Source organism: Lytechinus variegatus, chromosome 4, assembly GCF_018143015.1.
Source record: "Lytechinus variegatus isolate NC3 chromosome 4, Lvar_3.0, whole genome shotgun sequence".
Lineage (NCBI taxonomy): Eukaryota > Metazoa > Echinodermata > Echinoidea > Temnopleuroida > Toxopneustidae > Lytechinus > Lytechinus variegatus.
In genome coordinates, this window is record NC_054743.1 from 57,148,327 (window position 1) to 57,173,264 (window position 24,938).

At 35.9% G+C, this 24,938-nt stretch overlaps 1 protein-coding gene across 1 annotated transcript; it reads right to left on the reverse strand.

Moving 5' to 3' along the window:
• Positions 1-23,957: 23,957 nt before the first annotated feature.
• Positions 23,958-24,386, reverse strand: LOC121413098 (uncharacterized protein C2orf16-like). Its single transcript, XM_041605863.1, has one exon. The coding sequence runs from the start codon at positions 24,384-24,386 to the stop codon at positions 23,958-23,960; it is 429 nt and encodes a 142-aa protein (XP_041461797.1).
• Between the last annotated feature and the right edge of the window lie 552 nt (positions 24,387-24,938).

The following is a 24,938-nucleotide window of genomic DNA, read 5'->3' on the forward strand; positions in this document are numbered from 1 at the left end:
CATATCTTGCAAAAGATGGGCCCATCTTGATTGTTCTATGGCAACTCGTGAAATCTTTCTGTCTAATTCAAATTGGATATGTATCCCTTGTATATATATTTGATGAACTACCTAAAGACATAAATTTTGATAATGATAATGCCGTTGAACACACTAGATTGCCAAACCAAGCCGAACTTCCATTACCTAATTATCATTCTCCCGATGACATTTTCATTGACTGTATCAATATTGCTCACCTTAATATATGTTCATTATTGAAAAACATTGATGAAGTTCGTAATATCTTATCTAGGCAAAATATTCAAATATTATGTCTCTGTGAAACAAGATTAGACTCATCTGTATTTAATGGTGTGATCGATGTTCAAGGTTATAGAGTTGTTAGAACGGATAGAAACCGAAACGGAGGTGGGATTTTGATCTATACACAACAAATAAAGTAAGTCCCCCCTAAATCAAATTGTTGTAACTTTTGAACGGAATCATTTAGAGACATGATATTTCGTAGGTGGTTTTCTACACTCATTAAACAACTCCTGATGAAAAATGAGATTGATTGGTTGAGTTATGCATGAGTAATTAAAGATTGAATTAAAAATGACCAAGTCACAAGAGTCGTATTGCAGATTGTGCAAATACAAAGTTTGGCAAGAGCTGTTTTTTGTGAACTTTCTGGTGTTAATGCTGTTTTACTATCCATCATTTAACTACTCCACACACAATTTTGATATCGTATGTTCATGGTTGAGTGAGCACAATATTGAAGGGGCCGCAGAAGCGGGGGGGTGCACTTTTTCCCAAAGCATGTACAAAAATGTAAAAATGACCATACGATTGTAAAAGCCACCCCCACAGACTTTTGGCACAGCCCCTCCTCCACTGACATTTTGAAAACCGTTCCACGGCCCCTGTATTGTGACGTATCATCATAGGGGTTTTTCGTATTATCCTCTACACTTGTTAGGTCATATTAAAATTTGAAAATGTTGGTGGCTCCCCCGATTATAGGCCCCTCCCCCATTTTTAAATTCTGGATCCACCACGGATTTGTCCATAAATAAAACTGATCATGAGAAATTGCTAGGAAAATACATTAATGCATTAAAGAGTATCCATTCTATGTTTTCGAATGTGCTCGTTCAACCATGAAAATGTTAAAAGTTCGGAAAGTGTGTGGTGATAGAAATGATGGATGATAAAAACAACAGCGATTAAAGTCACATTTGAAACCAATTTTCCCCCAAATATTCACCTTATCACCCTTTAAAATGAGTCTGTGACATTGAAAATACCAATTTTCCCACTGTGATGCGTGCTCACTCATCCATAAAGAAACAAATCGATTTCATTTTTGCACAGAATTCTGCTCATAGGTTAATAAACATTACTGCCAAATGGCATTGCGAAAGACAGCCGTGAAAAAAAGTTCCATCATATTGAATAAGGGGTTACTTATTCTTAAACATATGCACCCATAATGTACACAAGTTTATGAGAGAGGAAGTCAACATTTTAACAAAAATGAAATGAGGGTTTGTTTCATGGACGGTTTTTGTTGCTTCTACCAACAGCTATCTCATGAAACTTCGCACATGGCTTCAGAGTAACACTATCCAAAAGGCACGCACACCAAAATAACAATTCGATACGGCACAGAGTGGGGCCAAGGCCTTGAAGTTTCTTCTCATTTGCATAATTTTCGAATATTGTGTGCTCACTGATGCATTAAACATCGGGATTTTCATAAAAATCAAATCAAATGAACCATGCAAGGAGGTTTGTGACAGATATCCATAGTTACAAATTGCATTTTTTCCAGTAACGTAAAAAAGAGCTAATCACATTCCACATGTTCATTCAAGCGTGAATGTTTAATTAAACGCCTTTGAATCATTGAAGCATGTTAATTGGTCATGAACATAACGAAAAAGTTGATAAAAGATCAGTTTCAATTACCAAAATGAAACAATACTTGCCTATGATATTTGAAAATCGTATTTTTTGTTTTCAATAAATGTTCACTGAACCGTGAAACGATGAATAATGTTGAAAATACTCTTCCCCAAAATAACTGTCACCATATTCTATCATTTTTATTGATAAAAATGTGTAAGATATCCAATTATAGCAAAGTTGGACGTGTGTTTATTCAACCGTGAAATTTAGCCAAAAAAGTTGTATCGTCGTTTAGAAAGTACCTTTTGCAAGCCTTCTGACTATTTTTCATGATGAGAATGTGGAATCGGTTCTGATAAAATGGAATCAAAGTCATGATATTTGGCTTGTGACTTTTGGAAAGTGACATTTTTGCCTTCTGACGGTGCTCACTGAAGCATGACGTAAAATACGTCCATAACATTTACTCAGAGAGTAGCTTTATAAAATTACCTACACGCTCATGTAAAAATATATCAATAACTCGAATTGGTTCGGAAATTATTGATGTTTGTTCAAGGGGGGACTTACTTTTTTGTTGTGTATACATTAAAGAAAATATTTTGTTTAATATCAAACGTGACCTTATTGTTGATGGTTTAGAATTGATATGCGTTGAAATATGCATTGATAAGCAAAAACCTTTTATCGTTGTGTATTGGTACAGACCACCAAACTCTCAAAGTGCTGTTTTTGATTTGTTTGAGAAGATACTTGAATCTATTGAATCTTTGTCTAAAGATGTCATCCTTTTAGGAGATCTGAATTGTGACATTGCTAAGGAGCCACCCACTTGCCAAACAAAACGATTGTTGAACTTAGTAGAAGAATACAATTTAAAACAATTTGTTGATAAGCCAACGAGGATAACACAGACATCTGCAACACTTATTGATGTCATATATTCCTCAAATCATAACAAAATTACTTTTTGTGATGTCATTCCACTAGGCATGAGCGATCACTATATGGTGATCTGCTCATTAGGAAAGCACAAATCCCCATCTGTGTGTCATAAATATGTGTATTCAAGGAATCTAAAGAAAATGAATATAAGCGATTTTAAGAACGATTTAAGTGATGTATGTTGGCAAGATGTTCTTTCTGAAACAGACGCTAATATTGCCTATGAAATTTGGTCCAGTAAATTTTGTTCAGTATTGAATAAACACGCACCTCTTAGGAAAAAAAGAGTGCGACAAAAAGAAACTCGGTGGATAAATAGTGACATATTGACCAAGATAAAGGAAAGGAATGAAATAAAAACCGTGCTAAATCTTCGAAATCTGACAGTGACTGAATATTATATAGAAAACTTAGAAATACTGTCACAGATATGATACGGAAGGCAAAAAAGCAATATATTTCAGAGATAATCTTGATCAACAAAGGGAATTGTTCTGCTATGTGGAAATCTTTACGATGTATGCTTCCTAATAAAAAACACAAGAAGTTAATTCAGAAACTGTCTTTTAATGGTAAAGATATTTTGGGATTTAAGGAAATTGCCACACGCTTAAATGATCACTTCGTTGACCTGGCAGCTAAACGCAAAGAAAGGTTTACCTTCGAAGACAATAGGCTTCAATACTTAAACAAAGCATCAACCACTTTCAGTTTTAAGCCGATCTCAAGTCGAGATGTTAAAAAACACATCAATGAAATTGCAAGTAATAAGGCCACTGGCCTGGATCAAATTCCAGCACATGTAATTAAAGAAGGTATTGACTACATCATTACGCCATTGACACATATTGTCAATACTTCTCTGTCCACAGGGAGGATTCCTGATGCATGGAAAAGGGCTCGTGTAACGCCAATCTTCAAAAGTGGTGACAATACTAATCCGTCAAACTATAGGCCAATCTCAGTACTCCCGGTTTTGTCTAAAGTCTAACTACCTGTCAAACAATAGTTTGCTTGATCCATGCCAGCATGGTTTTCGTCCAGGCCACTCAACAACCACTGCCTTGTTAAATATTACTGATGATTTTGCTAACAAAATTGATCAAGGTTACGTTATTGGTATGGTCACTATAGACCTGGAGAAGGCATTTGATTTAATATCGTCTGAATTACTGTTAAAGAAATTATTTTACTTTGGATTTGATCAGGATGCAGTAAAATGGTTTCGCAATTATTTCTATGGTAGGCAGCAATCAACGGTTGTCAATGGTAATATGTCAGGTTTTCGTACTGTTGAAAGCGGAGTGCCTCAGGGGAGTATCCTAGGCCCCCTCCTATTTATAATCACTCTAAATGATTTGGTCAGATCTGTAGAACAATGCTCCCTCTCTTTATATGCAGACGACACATGCATTAACTTTGCATCTAAAGAGCCCAGAAACTTAGAAATGACTGTTAATAGAGATTTGAAGTTAATTTCTTAATGGTTTTCTAATAATGAACTATTAATCAACATCGATAAGTGTCAATTCATGTTATTAAGATCTAAAGCAAAACTCCGTCTATTTGATAATATAAAAATACAAATGCAAAATTACGAATTGCAAAGGGTAAGCTAATGTAAATATCTTGGTGTAATAATAGACAGCTCCCTAACCTGGACCCCCCAAATTGACGGTGTTAGGAAGAAAGTTTTACAGACATTTTATTCTTTAAAACGCATTCGATGTTATATACCCCAAAACACAGCTCTTATGTTGTATAAGGCTTTAATCCAACCGATATTTGACTATTGTTGTACAATCTGGAGAAATGGCAATAAAAGCCAACTAAATCGTCTCCAAGTTCTACAAAACAGGGCACTGAAATCTGTCTTAGAAGTAAACAGTAGATTTAGTACAGCGAATATATATGCTATTTTAAAGGTTGATCAACTCAACAAGAGATGGAACAATCAGTCAATTTTTACCATTTTTAAATTGGTCAATAATCTAGCTCCATCTGTCCTTTGTACTCGAATCACACTTAAATCACGAGAATATCTTTTAAGAAACATAGACCGACAAATTCAATTACCGAAGCCTCATTCTAATTATCTAAAGAACAGTCCCCTTTATTCAGCTTCTAAATTATTCAATAACTTACCCGCAACAACCCGATTAGAAAAAACCCGGCTACATTTGCACGTCTCATATCACTTTCTTAATTTAATTCTCCACCCCGATTCACCCTTGATAATACCGCATTATATATCTTCATTTTTTATATTTAATTCTGACATAACTTTGTATATTATTTTCGTCTATTTATTTTTCATTTTTGTTTACTCCAATTTTACTTTTGCCAATTTTTTTTACCTATGCTTTGATATATATTTGTTTTTCGTTTTTATTTTTGTATGCTTGTTTTATGTTCATATTATTTGTTATTATCATTTGTCCACGGCCTTGCTGAAAATCAGCTTCTAGCTGAAAGCAGGCTTTTTAACCGTGATGAAATAAATAAAATACAAATAACCCTCTTCTTCCGACTTCAAAACATATCAGATGCGACCCATAATTCTTCGATATAATGTCCCTATTCAGTTGAACGTACCTCACCTCATTACGTTGTTGGTGTCTAAATTGTCATAATAGCAGCGCTGTATCCTCTGGCAAAAAGCGCTTTATAAATCCAGCTATCATTATTATTATTAATAACTTGTGTATGAATGGTCAAATAATACATTCGGACAATAAAAAAAGATGGCTAGTATTACAATTTGTCAAAATGCGTACTGTTACCAACCCATGAAACAATATGAAAACTAAGTGTAGGCACCAAGATTATTTCTCACATGTGGATATTGTTTGAACGATGTTCATTTTAAGTAACAACACTCACTTTGGAACCCATTTTTTAAAGCCAACTTGGATTTTAAGGCAAAATGGATAACTTCATATCATTGTATCCAGTCCCAAAGTTTTTTTTACCCTTGAAACCTTAATCCAGACACCAAAATAATATCCCCAAGTAACAACAGTCATTTAACACCCCAATCTTTAAAGCCATCTTCGAATTTTGGACATACCTGACACCTGATTGTCCTTTCAACGTAGCCCAATAAACTTGACCCTTTAAACTCTAGTGTATACACCAAAATCATACCCCAAGGTGTATTTTTAATAAACTATGTATACTTCTAAGTAACATACAGACAACTGATCTTGTAACTTACACTATAGTGTAGACCCTTTAAACCATGGTTTACACACCAAACTCAAAGTCCCCAGATAGACATTGAACAGGCTATGTCCTTTTATAAGTAACATCAGATATTTTTTTACTCCTATTATGGAAGCAATCTTTGAATTTCTGACACTCTAGACCTCTGACTGTTTTTGTAACTTATCCTAAAATATCCTTACCCTTGAAACCATATTTTAAACACCGAAATCATATCTTACAGGCGGATATAAAATGAGCTAAGTAGCAGCAGTCATTTTAGAATCAATTTTCGGAAGCCATATTGGATTTTTGGTCATACCGGACCACTTACTGTCCTTAAAACTTCTCAAAATGTATCATCTTGACCCTTGAAACCAGTGGTTTAGACACCAAAAATCACATCTCCCAGGCCGATATTCAATGAGCTTTGTCCGCTTTAAGTATCATAGTCTTTTTTAATATCAATTTTTGGAAGCCACCTTCGATTTTTGGACATATGGGACCACTGATTTTCCTTGTAACTTTTTGTAATATATCATTTGATCCTTAAAACCGGTGGTTTAGACATCAAATTCACATCTCGCAGGCCAAAATGAAATGAGCTATGTCCGCTTTCAGTATTAGCAGCCATTTCAGAATCAATTTTTGGAATCCATCTCGGATTCTTGCACATACATGTACCAGACCACTGACTTTCATTGTATCTTGCCCTAGGGTATTATTTGACACATTTAACCATGGTATAGGCACAAAAATCATAATTCTGGATATTAGGCAAACTATGTCGGGGTTCTTAAAGTAGCAATTTTAAACCCATATTTGGAAGGCATTTTGGATTTTTGGTCATACCGGACCACTTACTGTCCTTAAAACTTCTCATAATGTATCATTCTGACCCTTGAAACCAGTGGTTTAGATACCAAAATCGCATCTCCCCGGCCGATATGAAATAAACTATGTCCCCTTAAGTAACATCAGTCAATTTAGTATCAATTTTTGGAAGCAAACATAGATTTTTTTTTTGAAATACCAGGCGACTGACTGTCCTTGTATAACTTGTCCTAATGTATTAATTGACCCTTGAAACCAGTGGTTTAGACACCAAAAATCACATCTCCCAGGCCGATATGCAATGAGTTTGTCCGCTTTAAGTATCATAGTCTTTTTTTAATATCAATTTTTGGAAGCCACCTTCGATTTTTGGACATATGGGACCACTGATTTTCCTTGTAACTTTTTGTAATATATCATTCGATCCTTAAAACCGGTGGTTTAGACATCAAATTCACATCTCGCAGGCCAAAATGAAATGAGCTATGTCCGCTTTCAGTATTAGCAGCCATTTCAGAATCAATTTTTGGAATCCATCGCGGATTCTTGCACATACATGTACCAGACCACTGACTTTCCTTGTATCTTGCCCCAGGGTATTATTTGACACATTTAACCATGGTATAGGCACAAACATCATAATTCTGGATATTAAGCAAACTCTTATCCCTTTCATAAACCCAATTAAAATGAATTAGGCGGCTAATAGCAGCATAATTTGGTCGTAAAATTGGAGGAGGACAAGAGTTATCCGCATTACTCTGATGCTACTATTATCCTCATAATAGCGGCATCGGGATAAGATTTTGAGTTTATGAACGCATTTCCAAATAATGCGGATAATTGCCATGGTGCGGTCACAAGGTCACCCTTTTCCAACACAACCGCATCGGAGGAGACGTGTCCAGTTGTCATGGCGATTATCCGCCTTTTTTCAGGACTGGCGCTCGTAAAAATAATGCGGCTTATTTTAGGAGTTTATGAACGCAATTTTTATTGAATTATCCGCATTACTCTTAGGCGACTAACTGGAGGATAGGTTTATGAAAAGGGTATATGTCGGGGTTTTTAAAGTGGCAATTTTAGACCCATATTTGGAAGGCATTTTGGATTTTTTTAACATAATGGACCACTGACTGTCCTTGTCACTTTTCTCAATGTCTTATTTGACCATTGAAAACATGGTCTAGACACCAAAATCATTATGTCCCAGGTGGATATGAATGAGCTATGTCCATTTTAATTATCAACAGTCATTTTTGGAAGCCGTTTTGGATTTTTGGACACCTTAGATTTTTGACACACCAGACCACTGGCTGTCCTTGTAACTTGCCCGATGTACTACTTCACCATTAAAATCATTGAATAGAAACCAAATTAAAGCCACTTAAGTAATAGATAAATTATGGATGTTTTAGCCTACGGCAGCCATTTTGGATTTTCCTGGTACCCTGGAGTACTAGTATTTACTCGAACTTGTATCAATAGATTCGTTTACCCACTGGACCATGGAGTATGAACCGAAATATCATTCTAGGTTTATAATGAGTGAGTTTATCCATTTTCAGTTAATGGCAGCCATCTTGGACGCCATCTTGAAAATAACTACTTTCCCGTATGCGGATTTGGGTAGATTTTTAGTATTGAATTCCTGATGTCAAATACCACCAGAAACAGTTGAAAAATCATTTGTTGCAATTGTTCCTGGTAAGGATATTTTCGGTCGTATATTGAACTGTCTATTGTCACCTCTGCGTTTTCATAGAAATTGTAAGGTTTATATCAATGGAGTGAATCGGTTAAATGTTTTCTTGCCAAGGGGGCTATATCCATGGGCCTTTTCACACGAGAATTGGTGCTTGAAAGGTCACGCAAGGTCCGCCCTTCAAAGATGTTTTGGAGGTCGATCTTTCAGACGTAAAATTCGTACCGTAATTTGAGTGAACTTAACTGGAATTCCCCTCTGGAGTAGAATTTGAATTTGTGGTTGTGAATAGCGTTCGTGATTCTAGTTTGGTTTCACACATGCTAAAAATTCGTCATTAGAATTATCTTTCACAGGAATCATTCAAATTACAATTTTGGTACTGTGTAAAAGGGCGCCATGTTGTCTACAAAAGTCCCTAACCTAAGAATTACTAGAAAAATAAAATTTCAAATGTAGGTTCGTTGCTGCATTAGGTTTCAAAATGTTCATCTTTGATCTCCTATTGTACCACTTTATGAGAAGAACTGGGAAGAGAAAATATTTCAAATAATCATTTCGAGGATTTTCGGATGTTTAGATTATTATTATCATTGTTATTATTATGTCTTTATAGCCACTGATGAATTTTGAATATATTTCATTCGCATTGGTTTTGGTCAAATATTCAGGAAGGACACGCGAAACAATGAGATAGATTAGACGATATATGATATTGAACTATCAAATGAAATTTATCTTTGTCTCTACATATATAACGTTAAGTTTTCTCATAAATACTGTGCATACTAGGAAAATCTGAAAATTGAAAAGCCGTGTGGACGGAATGCTTCAGAGGACCTGGCTGAATTTATGTGCTCTTCAAACACCCTGAGATCTGTGACAATCATGATGCCTCTCTACCCAGCGGATGAAAATAATATGCATGATGTGTTATACTCGGTGCTTGCTCTTAATGCCATTAATACAAGGGTACGTAGAACAATGATTTCTTCTTCATATAACAAATAAGAAGTGATGTCAATCAAAGTTTATGTTATCATCATTGTAAAAAATAATTACATATTATAACCAAGAATAATAGTAATCACCACTGCGGCTATCTGCACTTTATGGAGAATTGTCTTGACGAAGATAAATTTCTATTTTTATTATTCATGCCTAAATACCCTGCACTACGTTTAACGATGATTTTTTTTGTTTCACATAACAAATAATATGCACCATTAAATGTTAAATCGTCAATCACAATAATCTTTATGGTTCATATTTTAATGACAATGTACCTCTACACAGAGCTGGCCGGATAAGGGGCGATGACAACGATTCGCATGTGTAACATATTCAACACTGCTCGACAGAGGGCAGCAATCCACAATGGCGTGACCACTGTTTCTTTCCCTCTACTAACTTCTTTAAAGGTCAAGTCCACCTCAGAAAAATGTTGATTTGAATCAATAGAGAAAAATCAGACAAGCACAATGCTGAAAATTTCATCAAAATCGGATGTAAAATAAGAAAGTTATGACATTTCAAAGTTTCGCTTATTTTTAACAAAATAGTTATATGAACGAGCCAGTTACATCCAAATGAGAGAGTCGATGATGTCACTCACTATTTCTTTTTTTATTGTTTGAATTATAAAATTTTTCGATTTTTACGAATTTGACCATTAGGACCTCCTTGCCTGAAGCACAAAATGTTAAAATAATAGAATTCCACGTGTTCAGGGAGGAATGAAACTTCATTTGACATGACAATGACGAGAAAATAACAATATTTCATATTTCATATAATAAAATACAAAAGAAATAGTGAGTGATGTCATCAACTCTCTCATTTGGATGTAACTGGCTCGTTCATATAACTATTCTGTTGAAAATAAGCGAAACTTTAAAATGCCATAACTTTCTTATTTTACATCCGATTCTGATGAAATTTTCAGTGTTATGCTTGTTGAATTTTTCTCTTTTTATTCAAATCAAGTTTTTGTTGGGGTGGACTTGTCCTTTAACTTTCTCTTCTATTAACCTTCTAAATTACTGCAATTACTAATCTGACATCCAAATAGCTTGTTAATTTGCAAAATCACGTTTAAACCATATAATCACATTTAAGCCATGAAAAACACAACTCAACTGTTAAAATATAAAGCAATACAGCTATTTAAACAATAACAGTAACAGTGATGCAAACTGACCTTCATATAAATTCCACTGAATTTAAAGAAAAATGCTCAACAGTAAATATCTTGACTCTGCTAATAATCATTGTCTTATCAATTACTCAAAGTGCCTGTAACACTATTACTAACTGTACATAGTGTACATACCAGTTCACTTACATAAATAATGACTGTCTTATTGATAATTCAAAGTACATGTATCACTATAAATAATCATTGTCTTATCACTAATACAAATTAACTGTAACTATCATCAACTACAATGTACATACAAGTTCACCAACATACACTACATACAACTCAATTGAAATAACACCATAATTACTTTCTCTACCTACTAGTATAATTATCCCATCAAAATACACATGTCATAGACAGATAACAGCTTACCATGGCAACCTTTTATCTCTCTCTTTAACATAATAGGGAACTACATAAAAGCCTACTTCTTTAAACAATGAAGAAGCTATGTAAATACAGCAACTGTGATAAAAATCAATTTCCACCAATGCAAAGCATTACCCATATAAATCAGCCTAAGTTGTTTGTAAAACGCACAAGGCAAAATATAAGTGTCTCGATACCATGAACTAAAGTCAAGAAAGAAGGCATTTTCTTTATACAAATCCTTGGAATAAAAACTGTGCAAGTGGCATGCAAACTGCTTTCTATCAATCTCTAAACATAATTATAGTAATAAGTCAAACACTTACCAAATGCCGTGACATATATACAAGTCAAATAAAATCATCCATAAAATCAGGAATGAACTGCAACGTTTGACATGTATATAAAAATGATAAATAAGTATAAATCACCAAAACATACACACATTTGTACATAACTCCCTACCTGCAACATGAAAAAAAATACACAGATAAGTAATCAGGTAATCAGACAAAAGTCTATCTAACTTGGACAGCTGATAAATGACATAAAAATAGGTATTAATCTGATAGAGTAATATGCAAAATGACCACTCTCAATAAATCATCAGCCAAAAGAAAAATATTTAAAACTACAGTCCAAGCAATTCACAATTATCATATAGCTGTAAAAATAGCAATACTGACCATACCAAAAAAAATAAGGGCAATAAACTTGGGAGGGGGGGGGGGTACGACAATAAAAACTGATCAATGCAAAATACAAGTTTCATACAACAATGTCATTGTCATGCTATGTAAAGTTCAAATAAATGAAACAATCTTATGCACCCAAAATTTCATCAAAAACAAAGGAAAAACAGGCATTTATCAAAACACACTCATACCCATAAATAGCAAGCACCTGTTAAAAATCACACTACATACGAGATCAGACACATGTCTCATAATTAGAAGCAGTCATCAAATCAGTTTTAAGTAGTACATCACAACACGAAATACTAAATATACAATAATACATGAATAAGAAAACCATATTCATATAACGACGTTTAATTAGCAGGGTTATTCTAAACCCAAAACAAGTAGTCCATACAAACAAGAGTATAAAAACATTTAAAAAATACATAAGGCCATCAAGTATAGACCAATTTCACAACTTGATAGGGCAGCAGACTGGTCGCGATGCTGCGGTGGGCGAGTCAAGTCAATAGGGTATTTGGTACATTCGTTCGATTTTTTTTTATTTTGGACCAATTGAGCAGATTTCTTGTAAGATTCACAATGAGCATTAATCGGAGAAGTTCAGGTCGCAGCTGTGCTGTGTTCAATTGCCACAACAATTGGAGAAAGCTTCAGGATTGGAAGCAAAGTGATTGATTTGGGGTTTGAAACATTTTCTCTGTATGAATCCTTTTACTCTGTTTGTAGTCAGAGATAGAAAGAAAGTGTGTTTATGTGTGTGTGTGAGAGAGAGAGAGAAAAGCATTATGTTTTTGGATCTGGACCCCATTTCATAAAGAGCTGTTACAATAACTCTTGCTGGAATGACAACTTTCACCAAAAAAAGCCATTCAAGGCCCTGTTTCATAAAGAGTTGCTATGATAGCAACTCCTGCTGGAATGGTAACTACCATGGCAAAAGTGAGAATTCTGCTTCCTGATTGGCTTTTATAATAAAAGTTGCCATTCCAGCAAGAGTTGCTATCATAACTTTTTTATGAAATGGGCATTCTCACTGTTACCATGGTAGTTAACATTCCAGCAGGAGATGCTATCATGACAACTTTTTATGAAACAGGGCCCTTGCCCTCTCTTCCCCTTCCTCCTTTCTGTTTTATTCTCTTGCCTTGCCCCCTCCTTTTGGATACTTAAAGGCCTGTATGAAATGTGGTGGTGGTGTTTTTTTTGTGGGGGGGGGGAGGGGGATTTATTTGATCATGCTTAGATGGAAATATCAGTCCCCCTCTCTCTCATACTATCCCTCTCTCTCTCTCCCTCTCACTATCCCCTTCTCTGTATTACACTATCCCTCTCTCTCCCTCTCTCACACACTCTCTCGCTAGCCCCCCCCCCCCTCTCTCACTACCCCCCTTTCTCACTATTCCCCTCTTCCCCTCTCACTATCCCCCTCCTCTCACACATACTCTCCCACCTCTCCCTTCTCTCATCCTCTCACTCATCCTCTCTCTCTCTCTCTCTCTCACTCTATGTCTCATTCACTCTCCCGCTACTCTAAAGGCCCTATCTCACCAACGGAGACGTCGCACAGTGGGCCAGAATGAACTCAAAGTGCGCCAAAACCCTTTATTCACTTATTTGTACGATTAAATTTGGTAGATTGGGGGTGATTTCACCCGTAAAATTCAATAAAAGTATTTTCAAATATTGATGACGTCGTTAAAATACTGTTTTCTGATTGGCTGTTAACATTTGAGAAGAAATTACACGTTTCTAATTCTAAAATAAGTTTCAAATTTTCAGGAACTAGTTTTAGAGAAATTTCAGCAATAAGGAAGCATATTAGCAAACAGTAAACAGATAAACAGGCAAACAAAAAAAAGTCTGTGCTCGGAGTACAAACAATTCAATTTGTGACTCGAGTATCGCTTTTAGAGGGCGCCCTACCATGAATCAGGAATTGTAAAATTCAAAGTGAAAAAAAAAATGAAAAGGGGTATTTTCATTCCCTGGGTACAATGATTAACCACACCTACATGAATTAAAATGGATTGATACCAGAAGTGGACAGTGAAATCTTTAAAAATAATTATTCCAATGATAAATAATAGAGGCCGGGTCCTCTGCAGGTTAATCGGTACAAGGCCTTGTTACAACCGATAATGTCGCACCAACGCATAATGTCGCAGCAACGCATAATGTCGCAATCTGCGACATTATGCCAAGAGCGTCCGACGCATAATGTCGCAGTCAACGCATAATGTCGTAGTTTTTCTAACGCATAATGTCACATGTCGCAACGCATAATGTCATCTGAATGTCGCAGCAAATCGTTAACGCATAATGTCACATGTCGCAACGCATAATGTCACAGCGGTAATTTCTTCAGGACTCGAGCTACAGATAAGATATAAAACATGCTTTTACTTAATATTTTGAGACACAAACAAGAGAATGAAATTATATTGAAATCAGGATTACTCTTTGTATGGATATTTGTCGCTTTATTGCCATTTCGTCTACTGCCTTTTCCCCACTATCGCATGGTCTGATATCATGTTGTCTTCCATTAGTTAGTCAACTATCAACATAGTCCAATAGCCATTTCGTCTAATTACCATCTTGTCTAATAGCCAGTTGGTCTAATAGCCGTTGTGTTTATTATCATTTAGTCTAATTTTATTTTTTTCGTTGGTCCAATATCCATTTTGTCCAATATCACTACGTCTATTACCTTTTGGTCTAATAACCACTTGGTGTACTCTCATTTTCGTCCATGTTCCATTTGGTCTAACTTCAGTTGGTTCGCTATCACTTTGTCTAAACCCATTTCGGCTAACAATCATTGGTATCGTTGCCATGGGTCCAATCACCAATAGGTCCAATCATTGGTTCTAGGACAATTACCCCCCAGAAAATCACCTTCCGGACAACCACCTCTTGACATTTAGCCTCCGAGGACAATTATCCCCAGACAATCACCCCCTGGACAATTATTTCACAGAAAATTACCCCCCCCCCAGCAAATGCCCCAGAGGACAATAATTCCCCAGACAGTTACCGCCAAACAATTACCCCCGCAAATCCCCCCACCTTCTCTCTGGCATCGAATCAAGCGTGACCCCCAGGGGGGAAGGGGGCACTCGACCAAAAAAGTGGTAGGGGTGTGCCGCGGGCGAGACAAAAAAACGGGGTCCTTGGAACGGATCGCTAGCGTGTCAGTGCTGATGCATCCCTGTGGAACGGACATGCGTGCATGATGTAGCTAGCCCGGCGGCACGTCCGCCGGGTGCGCTCGCGCAGAGGTGATGGTCGGACAGCGCTCTGCGGCCGCATTTCACCAAAATTGCAGCTCATTGTAGCAGATCAATGCGACCGGAACGGCGTAACGAAAAATATGACAAGCTTTGGAGCGGATTTCTTTCTTCTTTTTTCTCGATAAGAAGAAAATGTTTTGCCTTGGAGCGGCTTTCTTTGTTCTTTTTCTCAATAAGACAAAGATGCTATGCCTTGGAACGGAAATTTGTGTGTAAAAATGGGGGTCCCCTCCGCGGCACATTATTATATACTGAGTGCCCCCCCCCCCCGGGCGTGAACCATTATAATGGTCTGGGTCGGTGGCACAGGTTTTCAATATATTTTCTACTTTATCTTATGTTAATAACTTTCTCTCTTATATCGCTCTTTCTCCTTTTTCTCTCTCCCTCTCTCTCATTTTCTTCTTTTTCATATTTTTTCTTCCTTTTCCGCCTTTTTTCTTTTTTTTCATTAGCAATGCCTTCTGCATCATGAAAAATGGGAGTGGGGGCTTGCTATATAGCTACGCATATGTACATCAAAAAATTTGTAAAGTGGCCCACATTCTAAGTTTTCATAGAACAATTGAACATTCATGAAAAGACACGATTAGACATAATAATCACAAATGCCTAATTTCTCTGATTCCAACTGATCTGATTTTTCTTGATTCATTTGGGGTTTAATTTCAGGAAAAAATCAGGAAAATAGATAAAACATTAAAAAAGAAATATTGAAAGTCGGTAACGCAAACCATCAACACTACTATTGACAAGAAGAACCTATAAACGTGTTATTTCAAAACAATTCATCTAACAAGAAGCTAAGAATTATGAAACAATTGGTGCACATTCCAGATTAAGATGTGGCTTTAGTTTTAATACAGTAAGCAAAAAAAAAAATATGCAAAGATAATATACACAAGAACGCCTTGTAATTTTACAATTAAGGCCATAACTCTGCATGTGCACTCACTTTGTCTAGGGGGTTATTGTCCCCGGGCCGGGTAATTGAAGGGAGAAGGGAGTAACATAAGCTTAATCACACATCAAACAGAAGCAAACGGAGAGGAGAAGGAACTTAACTCTAAAGACACGGGAACAAAATAGAACTTAACTCGATGGAGTCTGGTAGTGCACTGTTTATTTGCTGGGCTAAATTGCCTCAGCTAAACTCGTAATGGCAATACAAAATTAGCATATATTTAAATTACAAAAAGTCAACCAATGAAAATTAAGAGAATGGAGGAGCCAACTGAAAGTGTAAAAGTCTAATTCATAAAAAATAACCAATAAGAGATAGAGGATGGAGATGAATAAGATGTTGGGATGATTACATAATAAGAATGTTGAACAAAAGAATCAGATGTGGGAATGTAATGAATGAACACATCTGAATAGGAAAGGAATGACAGGAGAAGTAGGTTGAAAGTCAAATGTAAATGGATGACAACAGAAGCATCAGGAATGAAAACAAAGCTGAACTAAATACCAAAGCTTGAACTGTAAATAGCTAAACTACTAAGGAAAACAAAATGTCAAAATAACAGTCCTACATAAACATCCTTCTTTCAAAAAATTGTCCTCAATTTTAAGAATAAATGTAAGAAAATTAATTAAGATTTGTGTCCTACCAGAGTTTTTGTAACATGTATACATATAACTATTTTACAAGACAAACCTAAACTCATTTAGATGATGAATCAAATCCGACATCTGTATCCTGTTTTCTGTGTATAATTATTTTACAAGCCATAACAAAGTGAAAAAATAATTATAAAAAGTCTGAGATTTTTTTTTTATAACAATCATATCAAAATTCAAAAAGTCAGTGAGCAATTTTAAAATTAAAGAGTATTATCATATACAAAACCTTAAAATGGATCTTGCACGATATTTTATTCCCTTTTTTGTCAATGAAAAACAAAGATTTTCCAATTGAAAGTAATTTAAAAATATGAATTCTTCAGTTTTGCTCGTCTTCGAATTGAATAGGTAATTGATTTTTTTTTCTTAAAAACTTGTCAATTCTTGATTTCAAGAACTTTAATTTTGAATTGATCAATTTAATACAACTCTGAAAAATAAGTTTGAAGAATTTGACTTTGAACAAATTGAATTATATGAACTAATTTACTCAGTACCTATATACAATACAAAACTTAAATGAGAGCACGACCTAGACAAATACGATATAATTATAAACTATTAAAATTGAGGTTAAAATATACATTTGATCTTTTAGTTAAAAAAATAAATGTTTTCTGAAATGAATTTGATCATTTATTTTTTTATAAGATATTTAGTATTTGGCTATTTCTGAAGATGGATTTATTTTCCTCTCTACTCTCCAAAATTTAGTAAATTCTGGAAAAAGTGACAGATTGTATGGTTTCCTTTTTTAACATGGAGATCAAATATATTTTTGGACGACAAAACGGTATTTCTGCAATAAATTAATATGAAATACGAAACATTAAAATTAATTGCAACAAAAGTGAAATCCATAGATGGCACATGCTTGAATTATCCATGTTAATAATTATGGGGCACTGACCATGTAGGAGTACACATGATTTTCAAAAATAGGTAGATCGTAAGATCAAGATTTAAACAATTTATGTCATATGTGACTCGGCATACCGAAATGAGAGACAAGTTGGAATTTTTCAAATCCAACTTTTTTAGTGATTATTATTCCCCGTTTCTTTACCTTTAATTTGATATATCACTCGACCCTTAGGATTAAATATTAGTGGAGATATTAGCTTTAGAATGGAGGAAGAATTGGGCTCTTGAAAATAAAAATCAAGAGAAAAACGCCTTCGAAGTTTGACTTCCGTTTTGACCCTGCTCCATGAAAAAAATATATTTTGCCACCGCCGAGCTCACCGAAAGGCCCTAGTAACCGCGTGCCAAAAAAGGCGAAACGATTAACCAATGAGGAGGCTGCATTGAGAACAATAGTCAACTTGCTAGTCACGCGCGACTGCAAGACGAAACAACGTTCCACGTCAATCAATTATCGTCTACGTACACATCATTGGTTAAACCGGGGTTTTATAATAATCTCCGTGAAAGAAAAAAGAATGCCATGATCTCCCATATTAATGAAATAAAAGGCGGGGTTAAAAAGTTGGACCTAAAACCATGGAGGAGGGATTGTGCCATCGGCTTGTTTGAATGTCGATGGCGTTTACTCTTACCCGGCGGACTCGTGACATGTAGTCTATCAAGCGTGTCATTATGACCTTAACTTTAACCGCATGTTCTAAAAAAAATATCCCTTGTAAAATGGTAAGATGGGCCTACAAAATAATTCGTACCTCACCTTTACTTATGTGCTCATGTTTTATTAATACATAAGTTAGATTGAGACAGTGTGAGTAAAAACGTGAATAATTTGTTCAATAAATGGGTTCAATATCGTACCCATCATAGGGGGGGGGGGTATACAGCATTGAAATGATTCAAAATTAGAACAAAATACAGAAAGGTATAATGAAAAAAAGGTTAAAGTGATTCTAAAAGTGATGCAGAGAAAAAAAAAACCTTGACATAAACGTCTTAATTCTACAACAAAAAGAGCCAGGAGGTACCATGAGTAATTAAGTCCCATCATAATTTCCAACAGAGGATGGATTAGGGAAGATACGCTTTTACTTTTTAAACAAACAAGTGCACACCAAGTTACAAATAATGCGTAAAGGATTTCCATATATCTGAATGCAGGATATAAGAGCAAAAATGTCGTAGCCGCGGGGATCGGCGCCTGACCGCGCTCTCCATGTATAGCCAGACACAGCTCGGCCATGGCACCTCCAACATGAATGCTGATTCGGATCAAATCAAGCACAACCAATATTTTATTCTAACACAGTAACAGATAAAGAATGAGACCATGCAAAAGCCTTTGTAAGATTGAATGATTTATTTTGGAGGAGAGAGACCCCCTAAAAGACTGAGAGAAAAACGTGATAATAATAATAGATTTAAAATAAATGATAAAATCACCAAGTCTCATTTTAAACCTTAAAACTAGCCGCCATTTTAAATCTAATTGCAAGTATGATTCAAACATTAAAACAAGACAACCCGGTTGTGTTTATAGTTCTCTGTTTTCTTTGTCCGTTTTGTTAATTTTTCATTCGAACTTTTGACTCATTCCATTCTACCTCAGCTTGATTTCCCGCCGTTAATTGTTTGCTATTTTGTGCATCTTTGTCATTTATTTCCCTTTCTGACTAATCACGCTAGCATAATGGAATGATTTGTTCTTTCTCACATGTTCTTTCCTTCCTTTCCCGCTTTGTATGTTTTTCTTACTTTTTCATAGGCGGATCCAGCTTTTGGCGAAGGGGGGGGGGGGCGTAATGCCGAGCGGCATACATATTTTTGTACTTCACCGGCGCCATAAAAGTACAAATTGAAAAAGGGGTAAAGTCTGACCCTGTCAAAATGTTCTTTTCTTTCCTTCATTTTTTTTAAGCGGCGCCTTTTCGTTCTTTTATTTTTTCAAATATTATATATTTTTTCACTTTTCCGTTTCCATTTCTCCTTTCCCCTATCCTCGCTTTCTTTCCCTTTCCTCTTTTTGCTCCCTTTCTTAATTCCGCCCCCACCGTTTTTAATTATATTATGGCGATGAAATCAGCAAGGGCAGCCTGCCCCCCTGCCTGTTACACCACTGATATTATTTTACAAGAAGAAAATTGAAATTTTAGAGAAAGGACAACAGAATCAATAAAAGCTGTGTCATATTTTTTTCTCATGTTATCACTGTATAATACCGATCCCCTTGCTCTTGTCTTTGTTTTCGCTAATACCTTCCTATCGTATTTTTTTTTTTTGGGGGGGGGGGAGAATCCCCATCTGTACTCATCTACCCACTCACCTGACTCATGAAACTTATTAATGCACGTATGATTATTTTTTTCCCTCAGAATATTGCTTTATTTCTTGTTTAAAAGGGGCACTCGTTATACACCGTGACAAAACTTGTCCTTCCCAGGTGAAAGAGGCACAGCGTGTTGGTAAGGGGCACTTTATTTGGGTAAAAGGGGCACTGATAAGAGAAAGGTCACCTATATCAGAAAGCAAAGGGGTCCCTTTAACGGAATAAAAACGGGTCCTTCTCGGGTGTGAAATGGGCTGCACGTACAGAACACGTTTGTGATGGCATTTGGGGGTAGAAATTGGCATACGAAATTGCTTACACACACAAAAGAGAAGATCAAACTGGGAAAGAACGATAAACCGAAATATGAAGAGCATAAAACAAAGATAAGAACAAGAAGAAAAAGGGCGTGGAGGAAAAGACGATGGATGTGGCAAGGAAGAATAAAGAACGGCTGTGATATAAAAAAAATAGAAGATCGAACGGGGAGAAGAAGGATATAGAACAACAAAAAATAAGAGGGGAAAAGAAGAGGAATAAGACGTTCGGATGAGCAAGAAAGAGAAAGAAGGAAAGGGGGAAGAAATGAGGTAAAGAGGAAGAAAATAGAAATGGAGGGGGAGGAATAAGATCGTGGGGATGAGCAGGTGAGAGGGAGAACGAAAACAGAAATAATATTATAAATTATTAAGGAGGAACGAAGATAAAAGGAAGAGGAATGAGGCGGTGGGTGAGGGAGGGAGAAAAGACGGAAGGAAAGAAGAAAGAAAAACCGGCAAAAAGAGAGAACGAAAAACAGAATTATGTGAATAGAAACGAAAAAGAAGAAAAGGTGAAATTAGGGGGGAAGGTGGAGGGTGAAGAAAGGGCAGAGAGAAGAAAAAAAGAGGAGAAAATAATCGACATAGAAAAAAAGAGATCGAAAGGGGAAAAGAACGGAAAACAGAAGAGGAATTAACGAATAAGATTAAAGAAGAGAAAGGGGTTGAGGAAGAATAAGGGGAGAGATTTAGAAAGAAGAGACCGACTGATCTGAAAGAAAATTGCGAACGAAAAGGGGGAGCAGTAGAAAGGAAAAAATAAAACACAAGAAAGACGAAAGAAGAAGGTAAGAGAATAACAGAGAGGGAAAGAGAGAATAGATCTGGGCAAAGTCGAATGGGACAACATGACAATGACTTTTAGGAAATGATAATTTCAATAGGTGTATTTTAAATGACTAATATTTTCAATCAATATCGTAAGACCCGTATACCATTATCCAAAAATTAAAAATGCAAGCCTACTGCATGGTCCCATATTTCATTGGTCAAAGTCAGGGGCGGATCCAGGATTTACCAAAAAAGGATTTTTTTTAGATACTTCGTACCCGCCAAAAAACTGACAAGCAAAAAAAAAAAAGAATAGAAGTCTTCGATTTCAAAAAGGGGTACATCCCGGGGTACATCTCGGCTTCAATGGCATTTTTACATTACAAATTTTGTTTTTTTTTTCTTCTCGGGGGGGGGGACGTGCCATCCCCTGGATCCGTGCCTCAGTTGTCGAAGTTCTGACATTTATTTCTTTCTCTATCGTTCATTCAAACATGATAAAAAAATTGAAGGCAAAAATAGTTGGAAATAATAAAGCCCACAAAGCTTTCATGATGAACTTTTTTTCTTTTGTTAATGATGTACTGCAGATCAATTAACCCACATTCGCGAACATACAACACTTTTATGTATTTTAAACCCTTTATTTTGAAATTAGAGTTTTCTCATCGAAACATCCCGATCACTTGCAAATAATAAAGAGAATCTTCAACATATCCATGTTATGTTTTATGAAATTAATCCTCGCCAACAAGCCGTGTTATATAAACACTCTGCGTTTACGCATGACCTTTTTCGCGAGACAAGCTAGCTATACAGTGCGTCCCAGAATAAACGAAACCGAGATTTAGCGATCATTTATCATAACTTAATCATAAATAGAATAGACAAATGACCTACCAATTTAAAGCTTAGAATCTCCTCTTTCATCTGATATTACTTAGGTTATTTTTTATTCACGCATGAGTGAGCAAAAACAATTTGAAGAAAGGATACCAAAAACTCATTTGGCGGGAGGTATCTGGGTTTCAAAAAGAAAACCACATTTCTGAAAAGTTCAATATCTGCTCTTTAATTTGGTACCTAAATTACAGAAAATGGTCAAGAAATAAAAAAGTTCTGGTCATTTGAAATAAGGCTTGTATTTCCATAATTTCATGAGATAAACGTGTTTTCACCGGTTTCCCACAGAAGCTTTCGCATGGTGAACAAAAGATTTAATGCATGGCTGATCGTCAACACAACAGAGTGTCGAGTGAGTTTGAAAGCCAGCCTGGAGAACCTCTTCATTTTATGAAATTATTAAAATTCAAGCCTTATTTCAAATGACCAGAACTTTTTAATTTCTTGACCATTTTCTGTAATTTAGGTACCAAATTAAAGAGCAGATATTGAACTTTTCAGAAATGTGGTTTTCTTTTTGAAACCCAGATACCCCCCGCCAAATGAGTTTTTGGTATCCTTTCTTCAAATTGTTTTTGCTCACTCATGCGTGAATAAAAAATAACCTAAGTAATATCAGATGAAAGAGGAGATCCTAAGCTTTAAATTGGTAGGTCATTTGTCTATTCTATTTATGATTAAGTAATGATAAATGATCGCTAAATCTCGGTTTCGTTTTTTCTGGGACGCACTGTACACTCTAAATCAGGTAGGCCTATCAATCTATCGCTAACGCCCCCGCCTAGTACCAACTACCATTATTACAAAAAATAGCCCTTTAGAAGTTGAATCCCGTTTGTTAACTTTCAGAAGCCCCCTTTTCAATTTCAGAATACCTATTGAAAGCGATGCTTTTGATCTTTCTTTTGAGGCTCATTGAACCGATCGATCGAGCGGACGGTCTTTAAATGAATAGCCAATCAACAATGGTGTTACGTTGCTAGGGGCGGAGCTTAGTATGAAGCGAAATTCGATGAAATCGAGCGTGCCAAGTATAAAAAAAATTCGAACTGACCGAAAAAAAACACTCGCAGAAAAACTGTTTTTTATCACTTTCCCGTCATCAAATTCACTCATTTTTTTCACACAGTAATTATGAAACATGGAAGAATCTAAAAATGAAAAAAAAATCTTCAAAATTTTGACTTTTTTATTAGTTTGTCGAATTTCTAGGAATTTTCATTTGCGACTTCTCTCTCATTTCGGTATGCCGAGTCACATATGCTAATGATATAATAAAGATATTGGTATACATAAGACAATTGATGGTAATATTTTTGAAAAGTGACGGAGTCTGGAATACACCTTGTGAATTGATAGGTGGTTACCAAATTTTATTTGTTGAAATGTTGAGCAAAATTCCTTTTCTTTTTATGTTTATTTTGGATTTATGATTTTGGGTTTAGGTAGAATGAAAAATTGTGACAATATAAAAATGAGGTGTTTTCAATTCAATCACTTTTCTTTTACACTTTCATTTTATAAAGAACATGGAATATAGTCAACCTGTTTCATGAAATCAAGTTGGATTATAGATTTTGATTTCCAGTATTTATATTTTTTTCAAATCTTCATACTTCACAAATTTTATATTATAAAAATGGTTGAACCATGACTTCCAATTTCAACTTTAATCCTAAATAGTAACTTCTTATCGATTCCAAAATTTTCACACTGAAAAGTTTGTCAATAGCCATCAAAATTCTTGATGACGATTAATTTGAAAAAAAAAATGGTCAGTATACAATTATAGAACAATTTTCATTTAAAAGAACTTTGAGATTTCAGTTTCAGTTATTTGCATCAAAGATGTTCACAAATTCAAAGTATGTATTAGAGTCTCAAAACGTATTTGGCAGAGTCAATGTCCATTATGAAACAATTCTCTTGACCTAGAAATATCTATCGTCTCTGTAAGGTGAGTGATGTCTTGGAATATCATGGTTACTGTGACTGTCTCTTGGAGATGAGTATTCGCTGTATCCTCTTGGTGAATGATGATAAATGTCCATTAGAGGCTCGTAGATAGCATCGCGGATGTCTGAAGGTTGTGAATGACTGCTAAGATCTCTTGCATGGTGACGATGATGTCTTGATGATTCGCTTGGTGGTGGGTGGTTGCGATAGTTTGTTGGTTGAGGTCGGTTGTGATAGCGATGTAAAGATGGCTGGATTCGCTGGTTGAAATAGTACCTTTGGGGCGAGTGGTTGCAAGTGTACTTTGGAGGCGAGTGGGAATGGCGTTTCTGTAGCGACGGGTGAGGTTGGCATCTTGGCGATGAACAGTGTAGCTGGTCCTCTGGAGATGAAAAGCTATTCATACTGCTGCTTGTGGTGTTGGCTGAGGAGTACGATGAGCTCGTTGACGGGACCTACTGCTTCTTTTACGTTTAGCAGGTGGTTCAATGTCCTGTGACTTTGTGCAATTAATGAAGTCCTTGGTGAGTTCGGTTATTGCACATACTGCTTTCTGGATGACAGAAGATGATGTTTGCTGAGTTATGAAGGAATTGGGGCTGACGTTGGTGGAATTTTGGCAGAGCTGGCAGGTGCTTGTGAAGTTTTGAATGTCTCTGAGCATGAAGGGCCAAAACAGATGCTTAGACGTAATTTTAAGTGTTCTTTGCGAGCTGACATGACCTACTGACGGGTGTAGAGTTTGAAGAACATCAGACACGAGGCTGGAAGGGACGAGGAGCTGAAGAGTTTCGGTGATACGATCAGAGTCCATCTTTTTGCGGTACACAATGTTGTCTTGCACTACAAATCGAGGAAGATGCCAGAGGTATCGGCGCATCTTTGGTTGAAAGTTCGAGATCTCTTTACTCTCAGGGATGATGTTGTTAACGATGAAATATTTTAGCGTAGAAATG

Bases quoted from the DNA above. Each gene is read 5' to 3' on its own strand.
- LOC121413098 (XM_041605863.1), bottom strand. From the start codon at position 24,386: ATGAATAGCTTTTCATCTCCAGAGGACCAGCTACACTGTTCATCGCCA.